This window comes from Erythrolamprus reginae, chromosome 8 (genome assembly GCF_031021105.1).
Source record: "Erythrolamprus reginae isolate rEryReg1 chromosome 8, rEryReg1.hap1, whole genome shotgun sequence".
Taxonomy (NCBI): domain Eukaryota; kingdom Metazoa; phylum Chordata; class Lepidosauria; order Squamata; family Dipsadidae; genus Erythrolamprus; species Erythrolamprus reginae.
In genome coordinates, this window is record NC_091957.1 from 36,527,700 (window position 1) to 36,549,012 (window position 21,313).

The window sequence follows — 21,313 nt, forward strand, 5'->3', positions numbered from 1 at the left end:
TGCATACTGTAGGTTTGGTACAGATTTTTTACGTTGTACTTTAAGCATTGCTGGCCCCCTGCATCATGAATTTAAAAGGTCTGCCACAGAAATTGAATAAATAACATAAATATAAGCCAAAGCTGCCCACGAATGGACGACTTGTCTCCAGCCAAGGTAAAATGTGTTTTGCAGATCTCACTTGCATTTTGGAATTTAATCCTAAAATGTATGTGCCCACCAAAGCGTTGTTTGCACGGACAGAGTCATGCAAGGCTATCATATGCAAATGCACGACTGACAGAACAGCACCAATCACGGTTCGGTGAGCAAACCGTGGTTGCACAAATCATGCAGTGGGTGTGATGTGGGCGTTCAGTGGATGGTTGGGATCGGACCCTCGAGAAGGGAAGAATGACTCTGCTTTACACACCTCTTCTACAAAGGCTAATTAGGGAGGCTTGCAACTCGGCACTGACAACAAAGCCCAAATTAATGGATTCAATAAACATTTGCAAACTATGCAGCTTAACCACCTGGGGGTGCTGCTAGGAAACAATCTTAAATCATTTGGCTAAGCTGCTTTAATAGCTTCTTTGCTCCAATAATAGCTGGTTTCAATTTTCCTTTGCAGGAGATGGAAGTTCCCATAAATAAAGCAACACCGTCTATCGATCTGTTGAACTGATACACGTATTTCAAAATATGCATATCGACCCTCTTGAACACAATCCTATCTTGGAATACAGAATTTGAATACAGAATTCAATCCTTGAATGCAGCTCATCTGTCTTGAACCCACATTGCACATCGCAGTGTTTCCCAACCTTGGCAACTTGAAGATATTTGGACTTCAACTCCCAGAATTCACCAGCCAGCGAATGCTGGCTGGGGAATTCTGGGAGTTGAAGTCCAGATATCTTCAAGTTGCCAAGGTTGGGAAACACTGGCATATCAGATATAAATACATTAGAAAGTGTCCAGACATACTTTATGAGAAGAGCCCTCCAGTCCTCTACTCGCAACAGAATACCCTACGCAACCAGACTCACAATCCCGGGTTTAGACAGCTTAGAACTATGTCGCCTTTGACACAACCTAAGCATAGCCCATAAAATCATCTCCTACAACATCCTTCCTGTTAAACCACCAGAAGAGGTCGTGACAGTTGTCAACCTTGATAGCTTAAAGGCAGGATCAGACAGATTCATGGATGCCAAGTGTATCGGTGGTTATTGAAACAGAGGTCCAAGTGCCGCCTCTAGGTTGGTTGAGGCAGGCAGGGTTCCCTTGGGGACCCTTTGTTGTGGATCAAGGGAAAGGGAGGGTCTTGCCTTCTCTTTCTGCACAATATCCCCATGGACAATTGGTGGGCCACTGTGGGACACAGAATGCTGGACTCGATGGCCTTTGGCCCAATTCAGCATGATTCAGTATTTATTTATTTATTATTTATTTATTTATTGGATTTGTATGCCGCCCCTCTCTGTAGACTCGGGACGGCTAACAACAGTAATAAAAAACAGCATGTAAATCCAATACTAAAACAACTAAAAAACCCTTATTGTAAAACCAAACATACATACAAACAAACAAACATACCATGCATAAATTGTAAAGGCCTAGGGGGAAAGAATATCTCAGTTCCCCCATGCCTGATGGCAGAGGTGGGTTTTAAGGAGCTTACAAAAGGCGAGGAGGGTGGGGGCAATTCTAATCTCCGAGGGGAGTTGGTTCCAGAGAGCCGGGGCCACCACAGAGAAGGCTCTTCCCCTGGGCCCCGCCAAACGACATTGTTTTGTTGACGGGACCCGGAGAAGGCCAACTCTGTGGGACCTAACTGGTCGCTGGGATTCGTGCAGCAGTAGGATTTTGGGGGGGGGCGGGGGATGTATTTACCTGCCACAGTGCACCACCACAGCCACCAGATCATACATTCGGTCTGGGTTTGTAGCGTCTCCGGAGGTGTTGAAGAGCCGAAGCTCCAGAGGAAAGACCACCCGATAGGAAAGCTTGGTGTATCGGTGTAGCTGGTCCATGTATTTGAACCTTTTCAAGTGCAGAGCGAGAATCATGGGCAGCTTCTTCACGCACATCCTTGATTGGCAGCGCAAGATCAAAAGAGAAAGAAAAAACAAAAGCAGTTCTTACACAATCACGCTCAACTCCACCGAGCATATTATTAAAGGTTTTTAAAAATAACCCTAGTGAATAAAATACAGCTAGTCCTCGATTTATGAACAGAATTGAGGCCAACAATTCTTATGTTAAGTGAGACACTTGTTAAGTGAACTGTGCCCCATTTTGCAACCTTTCTTGCCACAATTGTTCAGTGAATCACTGCAGTTGACAAATCAGTAACATGGTTGTTAAGTGAATCTTAACAGAAGGTCGCAAAAGCTGTTCAGGTGATTCTAGGACATGTCACAAATATGAAGCAGTTGCCAAGTATCCGAATTCTGAGCATATGACCCCGGCAGTGTTGCAACGGTCGTAAGCATGAAAAACAGCCATAAGTCACTTTTTCCAGTGCCGTTATATAATTTGACCAGTTACGAAATGAACCGTTGTAAATCGAGGACTACCTCGATAATGCTTGATAAAAAGTTTGCCCCCCACTAAATGATTTGAAGCAGATTTTCTGAACGAAGGGCAACGGGGAGACTTGAGCACTTAGCAACAATTGGATGCAAGGCAGCTATTAATTTGGACCCAAACCACCAACAAATAATTGGCTGTTGACGAAGAAATTAGAAAAATGTGCTGTATTTTTCGGAATATAAGACGCACCTTTTTCCTCCCTAAAAGAGGCTGATAATTTGGGTGCTGTCTTATAGTCTGAATGTAGCTTTCCCCCCTCCAGTCATAACTAGGTGCTAATGAACTTCCCAGCTCTTATCTTGAAGGCTCTTACATTATTACTCCTTGCAAAGAATGTTTTCCAAGCCCTAAGTCTTTGCAGGGTTTTTTTCATTGCTCTAACTTGCTCCAAATAAGTTTCTTTCCAGCCCTAACCAGGTGCTATTAATGTTCCCAAGCTCTTTCATTGTTACTGGCTACTAAGAATGTTTCCAAGCCCTAAGTCTTTGTAGGTTCCCCCCCCCCCCATTGGTTTAACTTGCTCTAAATGTTTCTTTCCAGCTCTAATCAGGTGCTCATTGTTACTCTCTCTGAATAAGCTTTTCTTAAGCCCTTAACTAGGGGATAAAATAATGTGCTGAAGCTGACCAGATGAATACCTGGTAAGCAGATTCTTTTCCCTATTTTCGTCCCCCAAAAACTAAGGGCCATCTTATACTCCAAAAAATACAGCATTTATTGTATATTTTCTTTTATGTACACTGAGAGCATCGGCACCAAAGACAAATTCCTTGTGTTTCCAATCACACTTAGCCAATAAAGAATTCTATTCTATTCTAAAGAAAGAGCATAAATTACAAGGTACAAAAAAAAGCTGAAGAAAACATAGAAAGAAAGAAAAACACAGAGAAAGGGCTTCTAAAATTCTTCACAAGAGTTGTTTGAAATGTTTCTTTCATCAACAACAGAAAAATCCTTTCCAACTATCACGTGGGGGAGTTTATTAGAGCCCACAGCCTCTTTCTCAGCGTAGTCTACCTGCCTTGCAGGTCTGTTGTAAATGCATCAGGAACTGAAGTCCTTGGTGGGACCCCGGTACGTCATCAAAATGCATCTTGGCCTCACCTCTTTTGTGCTTCCTGTTTACTGCGGCACTGCTCACAGTAGTACTTGTATTCACTGCACAGCGTTTCAGTGTTACTGAAGCCTCTGCAAAATGGAAGGTTGGAACAGAAATTGTAATTTATCAGGTTTTCCTTCACTGAACCGATTTTCTCAGGGTCATTTGTAGAGAGCTCCCACACAGGACAAAGATGCCTGTGTTTGCCTGTTGGAAATGCAAATGTCACACAGCACCACAAGAAAAGGGCAGTTTAATAGTTGTTCTGTCGAGCTCTCTGGTAGAATCCTCCCGAAAATGCACAGATACAATTTCAGACACACGTTTGAAAATTCAAAACAATGTTCTTTATACCGAAAACGCAAATAAACTAAGCCCTCTTTTTGTATAGCAAAGAGCACTCGCCTCCAAACAAACTGGTAATTTGTACAAGTCCCTTATCAGTTCTGACATACTTATCTTGCAGCTGTGAGGCATTTCACAGTCCTTCTTCTTTCACAAAGTGAAACACACTTTGCCCTGGTTTAGTTTCAAAGCGGGGGAAAATCAGCACACAAAGGTCAAAGTCAGCAAGGCAGGCATGAAACACAACGATCAGATAATCCTCCACAATGGCCAAACCCACAGGCTGCTCTTTATAGCAGCCTCACTAATTACCACAGCCCCACCCAACCACAGGTGGCCTCATTTTCTTTGATAATAATCTCTCAGTTGTTGTTGCCTATGCATTAACTCTTGTTCTGAATCCAAGGAGGAGCTAGATAATTGATCTCCTTCTGAGCTGTCTGCCACACTCTCCTCCTCCCTATCACTCATGTCTTCTTGGTCAGAGGAGCCTTCATCAGCAGATTCTACCGGGAGCAAAACAGGCCTGCAGCATGTGGATGTCTCCCCCACATCCAGTCCTTGGGGCAGGAGCTAGGCCAGAGCTAACCACAACAATGGTGGAAGCTAATCCCTCTTCCATTCCCCCCCCCTTGTCTCCTTTAGGCCCCATCCCTAAATGACTCAGAGAAGGAACAGTGAGGAAAAGCCACTTATGAATATTTTATTACGCTGGGACCCTTTTGGGGCTGACATAAATTCCAATCGAGTAATTGCTGCTGCTAATTTATTGTGTGTGAGTTTGGGCCTGCGAGATCCCTTGATAGCATCATTATCACATCAAACAACTGGATCTACAGCGGTCCAGTCATTCAGGGGTTTGCAGTTGTACGATGGCCAAAGCAAGCAAATAACCCTCCCTGAAACTCTATTAGAAGCCTTATAAAAGGCAGAAAACGCACAGTTAAATGAAAATAAATAACACTCTAGGAAGCTATTTAATCTATTAGTGTTGGCTTCGGTGTCCTGGGATTAAATAAAGCATCCTTGTTTTATCTGGCTGCATTTTCTCATTTTTACCTCAGGCAGTTTGTGATTGATGTATTTTGCTCCACGTCAACCGACAGGTCCAGAAAATCTTCATCTTTGCTGCTCACCTTGAAGAGGCAACAATGCAGATTTTACAATCTTTTAAGAGACAGAATGAAGAATGTGCAACTGTACAGCATCTAATTCCTAGCAATGTTCTTGGCTAAATCTTTCATCTCGGTGCCTACGTGCTAGGATTGTGGGTTCTAGGCTTACCATCATTACAAGTAGTCCTCGACTCATAACCATTTCTTTTGCTAAGTGAGATAGTTGTTGTTGTTGTTATTATTATTATTATTATTATTATTATTTAGATTTGTATGCCGCCCCTCTCCGAAGACTCGGGGCGGCTCACAACAGTAATACAAAAACAATATAAGTGAGATGAATCTAATTGTAAAATAAAACATATCTAAAACCCCAACAATTTAAAACCATACAACACATACATATGAAACATAAATATAAAAAAGCCTGGGGGAAAGGTGTCTCAACTGCCCCATGCCTGGCGGTATAGATGAGTCTTGAGTAATTCGCGAAAGACAAGGAGGGTGGGGGCCGTTCTAATCTCTGGGGGGAGTTGATTCCAGAGGGCCGGGGCCGCCACAGAGAAGGTCCTTCCCCTGGGGCCCGCCAAATGACATTATTTGGTTGACGGGACCTGGAGAAGGCCAACTCTGTGGGACCTTATCGGCCGCTGGGATTCGTGCGGTAGAAGGCGGTTATTAAGTGAATTATTAACCTGCATACTGCACAAGGCAAAAAGAGGGTGACCCCTCGCATCCTGGACACAAACTGTTTCAATGCCTATCCTCAAAACGTCGCTACAGAGCACTGCACACCAAGACAACCAGACATAAGAACAGTTTTTTCCCGAACGCCATCACTCTGCTAAACAAATAACTCCCTCAACACTGACAAACTTTTTCTAAGTCTGCACTTCTATTTCTACTGGTTTTTTCTCATCATTCCTATCACCCATCTCCTCCCACTTAGGACTGTATGACAGTAACTTGTTGCTTGTATCCTAAGATTTTTATTAATACGTATTGTTTCTTCATTGCTTATTTGACCCCTTTGACAATCATTAAGTGTTGTACCACCTGATTCTTGACAAATGTATCTTCTTTTATGTACACTGAGATAATATGCACCAAGACAAATTCCTTGTGTGTCCAATCACACTTGGCCAATAAAGAATTCTATTCTATTCTATTTTGTCCCATTTTACAGCCTTTCTTGCCACAGATGTTAACTGAAACACTGCAGTTGTGTCCAGAGGGAAAGAATTTTGAAATTCCCAGATATTTCCCTGACATTTCTCTGTAACTTGCGATCCAGTTAAGGCACGGTCGTAGATGACGTCATACCAAACGGCTAAGCCGTGGAGAAATATCAAGAGCTGAAAAAGCAAGTGGTTGCCATAGAGATGCTCATTTTTGCTTGACTCCGCCAGGCAGCGCGATCCGTTTTTTTTAAATTTGATTTTTTCCTGACTTTTAAACATTTTAATAGTTTGTTTTTTCCCAATTTATTGGTTTATTTTTTCACAAATTCCCTGATAATTCCCTGAAATTTCCTGAACTGCCGTTTTCCCTGATTTCCCTGTTTTCCAGATTTGCTGGACACCCTGTTAGCAACACAATTGTTAAGTGAATCTGGTTTCCCCAACTGATTTTTGACTTTTCAGAAGGTCACAAATGTTGCCACTCATCTGAATTTTGGACACATGATAGAGATGCTACAACAATCATAAAGTGTAGAAAAATGATAGTAAGTCACTTTTTTTAGTGCCATTGTAATTTTGAACGGTCACTAAACAAACTGTTGTAAATGACTTCAGCACTGACAGGACCACCGCTACAGTTCCAAAAAATCAGTGGCAACTATTACTTTATGGAGGCAAAGGTAACCTTCAAAGTTACAACAGCATTGAAAAAAAAGTGACTTATGACATGGCAGAATTCAATTTACATTTGGATGATTGACAATTGACTCACATTTATGACGGCTGAAGTGTCCCAGGGTCATGTGGCCATCTTTAACCACATTCTGACAAGCAAAGTCAATGAGGAAACCACGTTCACTTACCAACCGGGTTATTAATTTAACAACGGCGGTGATTCACTTAATAAACGTGGCAAGAAAAGTGGTAAAACCGGGCCAAACTCACAACAAATTTCTCACTTAGCCACATAAATTTTGGGCTCAGTTGTGTTCGTAAGTCAAATCCGCAGATGAAAAAGCTCTTTGGGGAGGGATGGGCACACTGTGGGCACGTCTTCGTTTAGTTAGTTGACGATGCAAGATCAGGAGAAAATGGTTTCTTTCAGAAGATGCAAACCGTCTTGTGTCCACTCCAAAGCTTCACTCCAAAGCTGTTAATGTGGCTCAAATTGGGAGCTTTAGACTGAAGAATGTAACAGGGTTGCAGTTACCGTATTTTTCGGAGTATAAGAGGCACCGTTTTTCTCCCTAAAAGAGGCTGATAATTTGGGTGCCTCTCATACTCTGAATCTAGCTTCCCCCCCCCCTCGAACCATAACTAGCTGCTAATAATCTTTCATTGTTTCTCTCTGCAAATAATGTTTTCCAAGCCCTAAGTCTTTGCAGGGTTGTTCCATTGCTCTAACTTGCTCCGAATAAGTTTCTTTCCAGCCCTAAACAGGTACTAACAATGTTCCCAGTTCTTACCTGCTTGCAAGCTCTTTCATTGTTACTCTCTGCGAAGAATGTTTTCCAAGCCCTAAGTCTTTGCAGGGGTTTTTTCATTGCTCTAACTTGCTCTGAATGTTTCTTTCCAGGTGCTAATGATGATCCCAGCTCTCACTTGCTTGCAAGCTCTTTCATTGTTATTCTCTCCAAATAAAGTTTTTTTAAAAGCCCTTGACCAGGGGATAAAATAATGTGCTGAAGCTGACCAGACTAAGGAAGCTAGCCAGATGAATACCTGGTAAGCAGATTATTTTCTCTATTTTCATCCCCAAATACTAAGGGCCATCTTATACTCCAAAAAATATGGCATTTATTAGTTAATCAGATTTTTAAGGTGCGTCTTATACTCCGAAAAATACGGTACTTCAAGGAGACAAAAACTACCCTAATCAAGGAACTACGGAGGAGAAAACCACATCTCTCCCATCATTGGCAGTGCAAGCTACTGCATATAAAGAGAAGCACACCCCAACTCTCTTGCGGTGATGCCGTTACCTACTTGGGCAGTGAAACATCAGCAAATGAACAACTAACATCAGAGAGCATCCATGATAGAAACATAGAAACATAGAAGTCTGACGGCAGAAAAAGACCTCATGATCCATCTAGTCTGCCCTTATACTATTTTTTGTATTTTATCTTAGGATGGATATATGTTTATCCCAGACATGTTTAAATTCAGTTACTGTGGATTTACCAACCACGTCTGCTGGAAGTTTGTTCCAAGGATCTACAGTGTTCCCTTAATTTTCGCGGGTTCGAACTTCGCGGAAAGTCTATACCACGGTTTTTCAAAAATATTAATTAAAAAATACTTTGTGGGTTTTTCCCTATACCACGGTTTTTCCCACCCGATAACATCATATGTCATCGCCAAACTTTCGTCTGCCTTTAATAAATATTTTTTAATAAACTTTAATAAATAAACATGGTGAGTAATAATCTGAATGGTTGCTAAGGGAATGGAAAATTGCAATTTAGGGATTTAAAGTGTTAAGGGAAGGCTTGTGATACTCTTCATAGCCAAAAATAGTGTATTTACTTCTGCATCTCTACTTCGTGGAAATTCAACTTTCGCGGGCAGTCTCAGAACGCATCCCCCGTGAAAAGCGAGGGAACACTGTACTACTCTTTCAGTAAAATAATATTTTCTCATGTTGCTTTTGATCTTTCCCCCAACTAACTTCAGATTTTGTCCCCTTGTTCTTGTATTCACTTTCCTATTAAAAACACTTCCCTCCTGAAACTTATTTAACCCTTCGACATATTTAAATGTTTCGATCATGTCCCCCCTTTTCCTTCTGTCCTCCAGACTATACAGATTGAGTTCATTAAGTCTTTCCTGATACGTTTTATGCTTAAGACCTTCCACCATTCTTGTAGCCCATCTTTGGACCCGTTCAATTTTGTCAATATCTTTTTGTAGGTGAGGTCTCCAGAACTGAACACAGTATTCCAAATGTGGTCTTACCAGCGCTCTATATAGTGGGATCACAAGATGCCAGAACAAGAATTGAGATAAGAGCGGGGTAGACTTATGAACTTAATGCCCTCCTACAAGCATCTTGAAAGCAGACCAAGCCAGTTATGGCAGGTGTTGAAGTCCACCCATCTTTGTTGCCGAAACTGTGGTCTCCAAACTTGGCATCTTCAATAAGACTTGGGGACTTTCAACTCCCCAAATTCTGGGAGTAGAGGTCCACAAGTCTTAAAAGTTGCCAACTTTGGAGAGCCCTGTTCTAGCTAAATGCAGGTTTAGTAACTAGGAGATGAAAAAACACAGGCAACGCCCCTTGAGAAAGAGCACCAACACTAAGTAGGAATTTAAGGGAAAGTAAAGAGTCACCTACAACTTCACAGTTTAAACAGCGAGTTTCGTTTGTTAGTGTCCCCTGGAAGATTTCATGGACCCACGTCAGCTCTGCCTTCTCCCCTTCATCGCTCTCAATGCTTCCGTTCTGGAGTTTGCCATTCTGTTTTTCCTGCTTTTTTTCTTCTTGCAACAAGTCCGCAATTGTGTTCAATAGATAGTTCAGGAATTCGTGTGCGTCCTGCTGCATATAGTTGTCAAACAGCTCTGGTAACAAAAAGGCACACAACAACAACAACAAAAAGGGCAGAGGAATTAGGACATTAGACTGCCAGCCTAGTATGGTTGAAGTCATCACAGAATTTCAGATAACAAGACAGGGTAGAAAGCAACAGGGCAATATGCTTTTATCCAAAATGAGCAAAAGTGCTTAGCCAAAATAGGTTTTTTTAAAAGGAGATGTGAACATATTCACAGCATGAATATATTACCACTATCAGTCAAATGAGCACATCACTCTGGGGCATTGCAATTATTATACATGCCAGTTTATTTATTTGTTATTTATTTATTTCATTCGGCTTCTATGCCTCCCAATCCTGAAGGACTCATATGACCTTGAGGATACTCCAACGATCATAAGTCCACTTTTTTCAGTGCCGTTGTAACTTTGAATGGCCACTAAATGAATGGCTGTTCAGTGGAGAACTACCTGTAGTTAAGGGCAAAGGACAACAAATGATGGGCACCGTTACAAAATGATTACTATATGAGTGTGATTTACTTACTAGTTATCAAAGCTATCAAAGTTGGCCTAGTCCAGGGGTAGGCAAAGTTGGCTCTTCTATGTATGACATGTGGACTTCAACTCCCAGAATATCTGAGCTAGCATGATTGGCTGAGGAATTCTGGGAGTTGAAGTCCGCAAGTCATACAAGAGCCAACCTTTGCTTACCCCTGGCCTAGTCAGTTAAAAGACATTCTTTAAACATTGAACCCAGAAGCTGTCTATAATCCGTGTCCCGGGGGAGGGGATTTTTGCTATGGGTCAATATGGTGATTTGCTATTTGCAAGTAGCTTGATTCTTGAACTTTTTTTAAAGATTAAGCTGGACAGGGAGCTTAATATGTTGGCTGTGTTGGTCACCCCCGCACAGGCAGTCTTCCACTTACGACCACAAGACAATTGTTAAGTGAGTTTTACCCCATTTTACGACCTTTCTTGCCACAGTTGTCAAGTGAATAGTTTGTTAAATTAGTAACACGGTTGTTAAAGTGAATCTGCATTCCCCGTTGACTTTGTTTATCAGAAAGTCTGTTAAGATATTCATGAACCAGGAGAGCTAAGAGTAACAAGGTCAGGCAATGAATAGACACAGCAACTAAGTCAGCTAATGAGAGCTAAACACTTCTGAGTCTGTGCAGAGAATCGAAACTGAAAACTGAAGCTTAAGGCTGGGAGTGACTCAGTCCATGCTGTGCTCTCAGCCCACTCTGAACTCTGGCCTCAAAAGTTGTCAGTTGCTGGAAATCAAACTGTAACTGTTGCTACATTGAAGAAATAATCTATTTGTGGTATTGTATATATACCACACTGCTCAAAAAAATAAAGGGAACACTTAAACAATGCAATATCACTCCATGTCAATCAAACTTCTGTGAATACAAAGTGTTGGTTATGACCTATAAAGCCCTTCATGGCACCGGACCAGATTATCTCAGGGACCGCCTTCTGCTGCACGAATCCCAGCGACCAGTTAGGTCCCACAGAGTGGGATGTCTGTATGTATGTTTGGTTTTTATAATAAGTTTTTTTTGGTTATTTTAGTATTGGATTGGATTGTTACATGCTGTTTTTATCATTGTTGTTAGCCGCCCCGAGTCTACGGAGAGGGGCGGCATACAAATCCAATAAATAAATAAAAACTAATAAAATAATAAACTGTCCACTTAGGAAGCAACACTGATTGACAATCCATTTCACCTGCTGTTGTGCACATTCAACTTTGTACAGAACAAAGTATTCAAGGAGAATATTTCATTCATTCAGATCTAGGATGGGTTCTTTGAGTGTTCCCTTTATTTTTTTGAGCAGTACATTATTATGTTTATAAAGAAGTGAATGAGTTCAGCTGAATCAGAAGTGGGCTGCCGAGGTGGAATGGGGACGTGTGCTCACCCCCGTGGCTCTGAGTGCGAGCGGAGTCCAGCGCAATTCTGCTACTGCAGCTGGGCAGGTAGCAGAATCGCGGGCAGAGATGCAAATGCGTCCGTATTTCGGCAGTTTTTTGCTTCCGCGTGTACGAAACATGGGCGCACCTGCATTTTCAGGTGCGATTTCACTACCTGCCCAGGTGCAGTAGCGGAATTGTGCTGGACTCCGCTAGCACTCAGAGCCACGGAGGTGAGCACACGTCACCGTTCCGCCTCAGCAGCCCACCTCTGAGTTGAGTCAGTCACCTGTGTGTGCTTCTGGTTTTGATTTTTTATGCAACAATCTCTAATCACAAAAGGGGATCACATGACCCCAGTCCTAAATGTCAGTTGCCTGAAGTGTCTTCAGCCTGATTATGGACTTATGACCATCGCTGGATGTCTGGACGTATGACCATCGCTGCTATGGTCATAAGTATGGAAAACAGTCATAAGACACTTTTCCAGTGCTGTTGTACCTGCGAACAGTCACTAAACCAGTGGTTGCAAGTCGAGGTCTACCGGGATGAGGAAGCTTCTTCTGTCCCCACAAATCCAAAGTTCTGCCTGAGATGCTTTATTTATTTATTTGATTTTTTTATGCCGCCCTTCTCCTTAGACTCAGCGCGGCTTACAACATGTTAGCAATAGCACTTTTTAACAGAGCCAGCCTATTGCCCCCACAATCCGGGTCCTCATTTTACCCACCTCGGAAGGATGGAAGGCTGAGTCAACCTTGAGCCCGTGATGGGATATGAACCGCTGACCTACAGATCTACAGTCAGCTTCAGTGACCTGCAGTACAGCACTCTACCTGCTGCGCCACCCTGGCTCCACGCTTCCAAGGGCCTCCGAGCCCACCTGCTCCCAATCCACACATCCAACGAAACATGGCGCCTTGCTTGTCCCAAGGCATTGCCCACGGGGCCAGGAGCCTCCTTACCGTTTTCTTTCCTCAGCCGGGAAATGAACTTCTTGGGGGGGATGACCCCCACTTTCTTCTTCTGGGTGGCAATGCTGTTGAAGAGGTCCGACAAGCACGTCAGGAGGGTCTCCTTTTTGCGGGCCTGGACTTTGTAGGCCAAGACCTTTTCCCGAAATGGACGGCAGAAGTAAAGGGCCTGGAGGACCGAGTTACAGTAGCAGGTATTTCCGAACTGAAAGAATAGAAAAAGAAAAACCAACAAAGAGTGTGTGTCTCTCTGTCTGTCGGCAAAATGGTTATTCAAGTGCATAGAGAACTAAGGAAACCAAGAGTATAGGGCAGGGCTATCTAACCTTGGCAACTTTAAGACTTAGAATAGAATAGAATAATAGAATAGAATAGGAGAATAGAATAGAGAATAGAATAGAGGAGAATAAGAAGAGAAGAGAAGAGAAGAGAAGAAGATGTGTCTTCTTCATTTATCCTGTTCAGTAATTGCCACAATATATTCTGGTATCTTATCTTGTCCTCCTGCGTTACTCTGCATATATCTGGACATCCTCAACTAGGAACTGTTCCACAGCTGCCCGTCACCACAACATGCCTGAAGTATTTCCTTTGTTGACCCTCAGAGTGAAGGGAGCTGACCCCAACTTTTTAAAAGCTTTGCAATGCCATTTGGACTGGCCTCCCACTCGTTTCACAAACCCGGCAAGGCTAATTAATTAGGGGGGGTGGGAGAGAACCACGTCCTGTTGCGTGCCACTCCAGAGGAATCGGTTGCTATGCTGGTACGACTGACCGTCAGCCATGGGTGATGCTCAGTGCAAGGGTAGCCTTTGTGACCAGACCAGGATTTGGGTGGGCATCCCGGCAGCAGACAGAACTCTGATGGGATACCAAGGAGAGTTAGAGGAGGTTCTTTCCAGAGTCAGATCAAGAATATTTAGAGAAGGGACCAGCACTCGTAGGACAAAAATGCCCCTGGGAAGATTTAGACAGTGTCGAATTGCTTCCTGTTTACAAAGCTGAAAGCAGATGTTTGCATCTGTCACATCTGAAGGTTGCTTCATCTCAGAGAAAGAGAAGAGGATCTGAGGGGGATGTTCACGCCTGGGAGAAATCATATGACCTTCAGAATGCATCTTCATCATTATCTCTGCAACCGCTCTCTCCATCCACAATCAAGACTCTCAGTAAAAAAAACAAAGGTCTCCAACCTTGGCAACTTTCAAGACTTGTGGTTTTCCGAACTCAGAGAATAAAATTACAAGAACTTTAAGAACAATGTCCAGGGGTTTAAGACTAAGGATTTGGCTTGTAACATCTTGCATGGACATTTATCTGTGGTTTCCATCTTTATATTAAGCCTGTAACTGGAACCTATCATGTCAGTTGTTCTGCTCTCCCTTCTTGTGAAACTGTGTATTTCCATCTCCTCGGGTCCTGTGATCCTATCTAGACTTTTCCCTTCAGTGAAGGGCCCCTCTGATGTTATGCCTTACATGAATTTTTGAACGGAAACCTTTGCTATATTGTGGGAATTGCGGGATGTGGGGGAGGGAGGGGACATTTGTTAACCTAATAAATATTATTGTCTGTCCTCATAAACTGTGTTGTGGTTGGCTCTGGCCCAGCTCCTGCCCCAGGGAATGTGGAGGTGGATGCAGGGGAAACTTCATCATGTCATAGGCCTGTTTTATTGCCGACAGAGTCAGGTAGTTCAGTTTCCTCTGACGAAGAAGAAGGTGGGAGTGACTTAAAAGAGGGGGGCTTGGCACACAGCCCAGGAAGCCAATCTCCATTATCTTAGGTCGATTCGGATGCGGAAGTCTTGGACCCACACAGGCGCAGAGTTATGCGTAGAAGAGACCAATTGAGGACATAATACAGGAGATAAGAGACGCCACCTGTGTTTGGGTGGAGCTCCAGTAATTAGTGCTGCTGATAAAAACAGCAGCGTGTGGGTTTGGCTGTTGTGGAAGATTATCTGATCATTGTTCTTCAGGATTGCCTTGCTGTTTCTGGACTTTGTTGATTTTTCACGACTTTGACACCAAAGCAGAGCAAAGTGTGTGTGTGTTTCACCGTGGAAGAAGGGCTGTGACGTTTCTTCACAGCTGCAAGCTAAGAACTTAAGGACTGATTAAGGGAATTGTACAGACTACCAGGTTGTTTTGGGACGAGTGCTCTTTGCAATACAAAAAGGGTGCTTAGTTTATTTTGAATTCTGTGATAAAGAACATTGTTTTGAATTTTCAAATGTGTGTGTGTCTGAAATTTGTAGCCTTGAATTTTTGGGAGGCTCATACCAGAGAGCCCGGCAGAACAAACTGTATATGGCTTGTTGTTATGCCCTTTGGTAAAAAGGCACTACAAATAAACATCATCATCATCATCATCATCATCAATACAACACAGCAAACGAAATCACTATGCTGGACTTCGTATTTCATCACCAGTCGGGCGCTTCCCAAACACCTAGGACTGCATGATGTAGCCGTAAACTATGTGTACCGATCCCAGTAAAGTGGCCTTTTGCAATTGACAGATGGAGATTCTGTCCATTCCGATGGTTTTCAAATGTCCGCCGAGATCCTTTGGCACTGCGCCCAGTGTGCCAAGGACCACTGGGACCACCTTCATTGGGTTATGCCAGAGTCGCTGCAGCTCAATTTTCAGATCTTCGTATTTCGCCAATTTCTCTAGCTGTTTCTCCTCAATTCTTCTGTCTCCTGGGATTGCGATGTCGATGATCCATACATGTCTGGTGTGTTATGTTTCAAAATTCGGTCAGTCAGAAGTCAGAAGTCCCACAGTAGTTTGCTTGCTCATTTCCGACCACTTTTTCAGGCTTATGCTCCCACCAGCATCGTGTCTATGCTTATAGTCAGTTTTTGCAGCAGCTGAGTATGTGATCGATTGTTTCGTCTGTTTCTCTAGAGTCTGTACTTCGGATCATTTGTTGATTTTTTAATTCTGTCTTTGATAGCATTTTATTGTTTTTATTATTATTATTATTATTATTATTATTATTATTATCATCATCATTATTATTATCATTATCATTATTATTATTATTATTCTTTCAACTCTCAAAGTTCCTCAGACAGCTTTCTGGGAGTTGAAGTCCACAAAGTTGTCAAGGTTGGTATAAACAAAATTAACATTTGCCCATTGAAAACGATGTATTGGGAGCTGTGTGCTATTATTCAACCCCAGGCTGTGGAAAGCGTTGATTCAATTAATTTTCAATCAAGTCAGTCCTGAAGCAGTTTTGTGAATCTCTTTTGCCTCAAAGCAGAAAACTGAATCAAGAATGAAATGCCTTCTATTATAGCTTTGCCGGGGTCATCGCAGACCCTTCTGTGTAATTCCACTTCCCTGCAAGGAGAAATGCCACGGACTTTGACATGACCGATGGGTTTCAGCATCTCATGGCCTCTGAGCCTGTTACGATTCCCTCTGGGCTCCGTCCAATGGAATTCTACTCTTCTGGGATCCTCCCATCAGCACATCTGGAAGTCCAATTCAGCTTTCGGATACGAGCTCAAAGCTGACCTTTCCTGGGTCAGGCCTTGTGTTTACTTCCACAGGATTTGGGGAGGCTTAAGCTCTCACAATGAGCAAATACTTTGCAAGTTCTGGTTTACGTGGGTTTTTTTGTTTTTTGTTTTAAATGAGGGCTGCAGGGCAGGAAGGTAACTCTGTGGCCCACCTGTCTCAGGAGTTTTCTATTTCTTTTTTAAAAAAAATTAAATTGATAATACAATTAAAAAGCAAACAAACATAAAAAACATAGAGACCGGGACATGACGTGAAAGTCCAGTTTACATTTTTTCATCGAGTTAATTCTCTTCCTAAATATACATCTCCATTTTATATACAGTTTTTATTCTATGATAATATGAAAATCTAGACATCTCCAATTTACAAATTTTGTATCACATTAGAAACATAGAAGACTGACGGCAGAAAAAGACCTCATGGTCCATCTAGTCTGCCCTTATACTATTTCCTGTATTTTATCTTACAATGGATATATGTTTATCCCAGGCATGTTTAAATTCAGTTACTGTGGATTTACCAACCACGTCTGCTGGAAGTTTGTTCCAAGGATCTACTATTCTTTCAGTAAAATATTTTCTCATGTTGCTTTTGATCTTTCCCCCAACTAACTTCAGATTGTGTCTCCTTGTTCTTGCGTTCACTTTCCTATTAAAAACACTTCTGAACCTTATTTAACCCTTTAACATATTTAAATGTTTCGATCATGTCACCCCCTTTTCCTTCTGTCCTCCAGACTATACAGATTGAGCTCATTAAGTATTTCCAGATACATTTTATGCTTAAGACCTTCCACCATTCTTGTAGCCCGTCTTTGGACCCGTACAATTTTGTCAATATCGTTTTGTAGGTGAGGTCCCCAGAACTGAACACAGTATTCCAAATGTGGTCTCACCAGCGCTCTATATAAAGGGATCATAATCTCCCTCTTCCTGCTTGTTATACTTCTAGCTATGCAGCCAAGCATCCTACTCGCTTTCCCTACTGCCTGACCACACTGCTCACCCATTTTGAGACTGTCAGAAATCACTACCCCTAAATCCTTCTCTTCTGAAGTTTTTGCTAACACAGAACTGCCAATGCAATACTCAGATTGAGGATTCCTTTTCCCCAAGTGCATTATTTTACATTTGGAAACATTAAATTGCAGTTTCCATTGCTTTGACCATTTATCTAGTAAAGCTAAATCATTTACCATATTACAGACCCCTCCAGGAATATCAACCCTATTGCACACTTTAGAGTCATCGGCAAATAGGCAAACCTTCCCTACCAAACCTTCCCCTATGTCACTCACAAACATATTAAAAAGAATAGGACCCAGAACAGACCCTTGTGGCACACCGCTTGTAACCTGTCTCTGACTGCAAACACACATTCTGACTGGAAACACACTTCTGCGGCTTCTTCCTAACAAATTGACCCAACTTTCTCAAGCAAACAAATGGCCGATATTTTAACTCTTGCCTTGCTTTGTAAAGGTCGATTTTTAAGGAGAATTTCCAAGGCGCAGGATACAAACTGACTCCAGGAGCATTGAACACAAGAAGGTACTCAGGATGTTTGGTTCCAAATCCAGGGATGAACAAAAGAAGACACAAGAAGCACAAAAGGATACACTCACATTAACCAAGCCGAAGTAATGTTCATTTATAGGAAATTGATCCGGACCAATCTCTTTCTCCAAAGCAGAGGCATTGGCGCCCTGGAAGACAAAACAGAAGGAAGGAAAGACATGTAAAATGAAGACAGGCAGTTCTCGACTTACAACAGGTCATTTAGTGACCGTTCAAAGTTACAACGGCACTTTTCCCGACACAAATGGACGATCAAAAACTTAACGATAGAAGGGAGGCAGAGCTTAGAGTTTCATTCAATCACAACCTTCATTTCCACTCAGGCTCTGCCTATAAGTTGCCTGCAAATCAACAAATATTGAAGAATTAGCACTAAACATCATTGGGATGATTTTTGTAAATCATATAAAATGCCAGGAAATATATTTCAACAGTCACTTGGACTATTTGGTACATTGTTTTGACTACATTAATAGAAGGAAAATAAAAAAATAAAATGCTGCTTGTTTCAACTCCTACCCTCAAAACGTCGCTACAGAGCACTGCACACCAAGACAACTAGACACAAGAACAGTTTTTTTCCCAACGCCATCACTCTACTAAACAAATAATTCCCTCAACACTATCAGACTTTCTACTAAATCTGCACTTCTATTCTACTAGTTTTTCTCATCATTCCTTTCACCCATTTCCTCCCATGTTGACTGTATGACTGTAACTTGTTGCGTATATCCTAAGATTTTTATTAATATTGCTTCTTCATTGCTTATTTGACCCCTATGACAATCATTAAGTGTTGTACCACATGATTCTTGACAAATGTATATTTTATTTTATGTACGTTGAGAGCATATGCACCAAGACAAATTCCTTGTGTGTCCAATCACATTTGGCCAATAAAAATTATATTCTATTAGTATATAAACATAGTTTGAAACTTCACAGACAACACAAAATGAAATTTCCTTAGAAAAATCAACAAACACTCCCCCATTGAAGTATATCTCAGATTTTCTAGTGCTACACCACATCCCCCTTTAAATTTACTTGTATTGCTTCTATTTTGAGGGAGGTTGAGTTGACTATGAGCTAACCTGCAAAGGAAGAGAGAAAGAGAGGTAGTAAAATTAAAGAGTAAAATAAAGTAGCATAGAGGGAATATTCTTCGCTGTAATTATAGAGCATCTGCAATTCCTAATTCTCCGTACTGAAGGAGCGGGTCCAGCAGTCACATGGGTTGCTCATGTCCAATCCGGTGGAACTGAGCCTAGTGTTAAAAAAGCTTGCCGGATCCGCCCCTTCCCCAGAATTCGCTCAGTTCGCATATCCTGCGGTTGTATTGTGATAGCTCGTTCAACATTCTAACACCTTCCCTTCGATCTTTTCCTTCAAAAGTAGTAAGAATTGTTTTACCATTATTATTTACTTGCACGGATAGCGCCAGCCGTTTGAGGCTCGGCTTTTTTCCTTTGGAGAAGTTGCGGTTTCGTTTTCCCCCGGCGGTTTTGCCGTGTACGATTCCCGCTGCCGCTTGTGGATTCCTTTAATCCTTTGGCCTGGAGGTTTCGGTGCAAGTATTGATTTATTGATTCATTATTGTAATATGATTAAAGGGCTTTAATATACCTCCTGCGGAGTGAGACGCCTTTCTAGTCTCCTGGACTTAGTCGATCGCTTCCCCTTTAAAAATCCTATCTCGGAGCGATTTTTCGGCGCGAAGGCCTTCGCGCCCATTTTTAAATTTAGGCCTCTTGTGTTGGCCTTCTGCCAGCCGCGTAGGCCTCAGTCCACCGCGTGGATCCCGGAGCGGGCCTTGGGACGCCCAGGCTTAATTCTCCACCGGCTAAGCCTCCAACCAGAGTGCCTTGGTTTACTTAATTACAAAGTTTAGGGAGGCTGGGCCCCGCTGGATCTGGGGACACGAACTCTGGGTTTGCCCAGATTGCCCTCAAGTCTCAGCAGCTTCGAGGCCTCGAAGCAGGATCCATTCCTCTTGGGAAGTACTTGAAATTCTTCTCCTTAATTATTCAGTTATTGGCTCAGCCTTGTCTTCTGTTAATTGTCAGACTATGGCTACTTTTCCCAAGAGAGGCACAACTAAAGGTCCCAGAGAGGCCAGGCCTACAGGCGATGAAATTACTAGTATCCCCCAGGCCTCTTCCTCCTCTTCTCCAGGGGCCCGCCCCTCGACCAAGGTCACCAGGGCCGAGAAGAGAAGGGACCTAGCCCTACAAAGAATCCATGATAAATCAGCCAAGCGTTTGAAAGTACAGGCCCAAGTACTCAGTAGCCAAGACCCCCCAGAGGCTTCTAGTCTACCTCCTTCTGGGGTCCCTGTGTTATCTCTGGATGAGCCTAACCTAGACAGACCCCAACCTATTCTATGGGGCATAGGTCCAGAGGAACCAGATATGATTGAAGATTCCCCCCAGCCAGGATCCTCCCAGGCCTTTAGGGATTCTTCTGCCATTCCTGCTGATATTTCTAGTTTACCTCCTGAGTTCCAATCTATTTTTTCTGTGTTGTCCAAGGCCATTGATGCCAAACTCTCCACCATCAATGAGCTTTCCGTACCTCCTCCTCCTCCTCGTCCCTCCCGCCCCTTGGGTTCCTCCCCAGCGGTTAGAGCTCCTATTCAGGAGGATTCAGATTCCTCTCAGGACGAATATGAAGATTTGGAGGATGATGAGGATCCCTTTCAAGGCCTCTCAGATGATGAGGAATCCCAAATAAAGATTCCTTCTCCAATTACTATTTTTCCTTCTCAATTGTTCAAATCTCTCCTTCTCAAAGCTAGAATTTCTACGGGATTAGCGGCCCAGGAGAAACAAGCCTCCACTTCCACTGATCCCCCGGAGGAGAACTTACCTTACTTCACAGAGGAACAGGAGGATAACGAGGTAATTTCTATGCCTAAATTGTTTAAAGATGCCTTACTTAAACAGTGGGATTTCCCAGCCTCTGGCCTTAATCCCTCCACCAAGGACAGAAAATTGTACAAACTTTCCTCTTCCTATGAAGAGCTCCTCTCCTTTCCTAAACCGGATGAACCTGTCAAGATCCTTCACTCGGCAGCGGCTGTGCCAGGCGAAGCAGAGGAAGTCCTCCGCCCAGAGGACAAGCGGATTGAACAAATGCTCAAAAGAGGATTCACCGCAGATTCCTGGGCCATTAAAAGTTCTGCAGCAGCTTCCTTTTTCTCCAGAGCCATGCTTCTGTGGCTTCGCCAACTACAACAGCATATTCCTCCCGATGACTTGAGAGGTCAACAAGACTTCAACAAGGTCTTTGCAGCTGCCCAGTATGTGGCTGATGCCACCTTGCAATCTACTAGATTTTCTGCTAAGTCTATTGCAGCTTCTACAACGGCAAGAAGACTCCTATGGATTCGCCCTTGGCAAGCGGGAGTACGCCAGAAGTGGCAGTTATCCCAG

At 42.7% G+C, this 21,313-nt stretch overlaps 1 protein-coding gene across 2 annotated transcripts in view; it reads right to left on the reverse strand.

Annotated features, from left to right (window-relative positions):
- Nucleotides 1–21,313, reverse strand: part of LOC139171428 (ubiquitin carboxyl-terminal hydrolase 12-like) — a 75,507-nt gene that overhangs the window by 24,809 nt on the left and 29,385 nt on the right. For both annotated transcript variants that reach the window (XR_011559742.1, XM_070759657.1), the window contains exons 2-7: nt 17,927–18,007; nt 12,754–12,967; nt 9,658–9,884; nt 5,084–5,160; nt 3,685–3,768; nt 1,879–2,076 (exon numbers count right to left, since the gene is read on the reverse strand). Coding sequence is in view for 1 of the 2 variants with exons in the window: in XM_070759657.1 (XP_070615758.1) it covers nt 1,879–2,076; nt 3,685–3,768; nt 5,084–5,160; nt 9,658–9,884; nt 12,754–12,967; nt 17,927–18,007 (881 nt within the window). In the remaining variant the exon portion in view is untranslated. The remainder of the gene's footprint in view (nt 1–1,878; nt 2,077–3,684; nt 3,769–5,083; nt 5,161–9,657; nt 9,885–12,753; nt 12,968–17,926; nt 18,008–21,313) is intronic.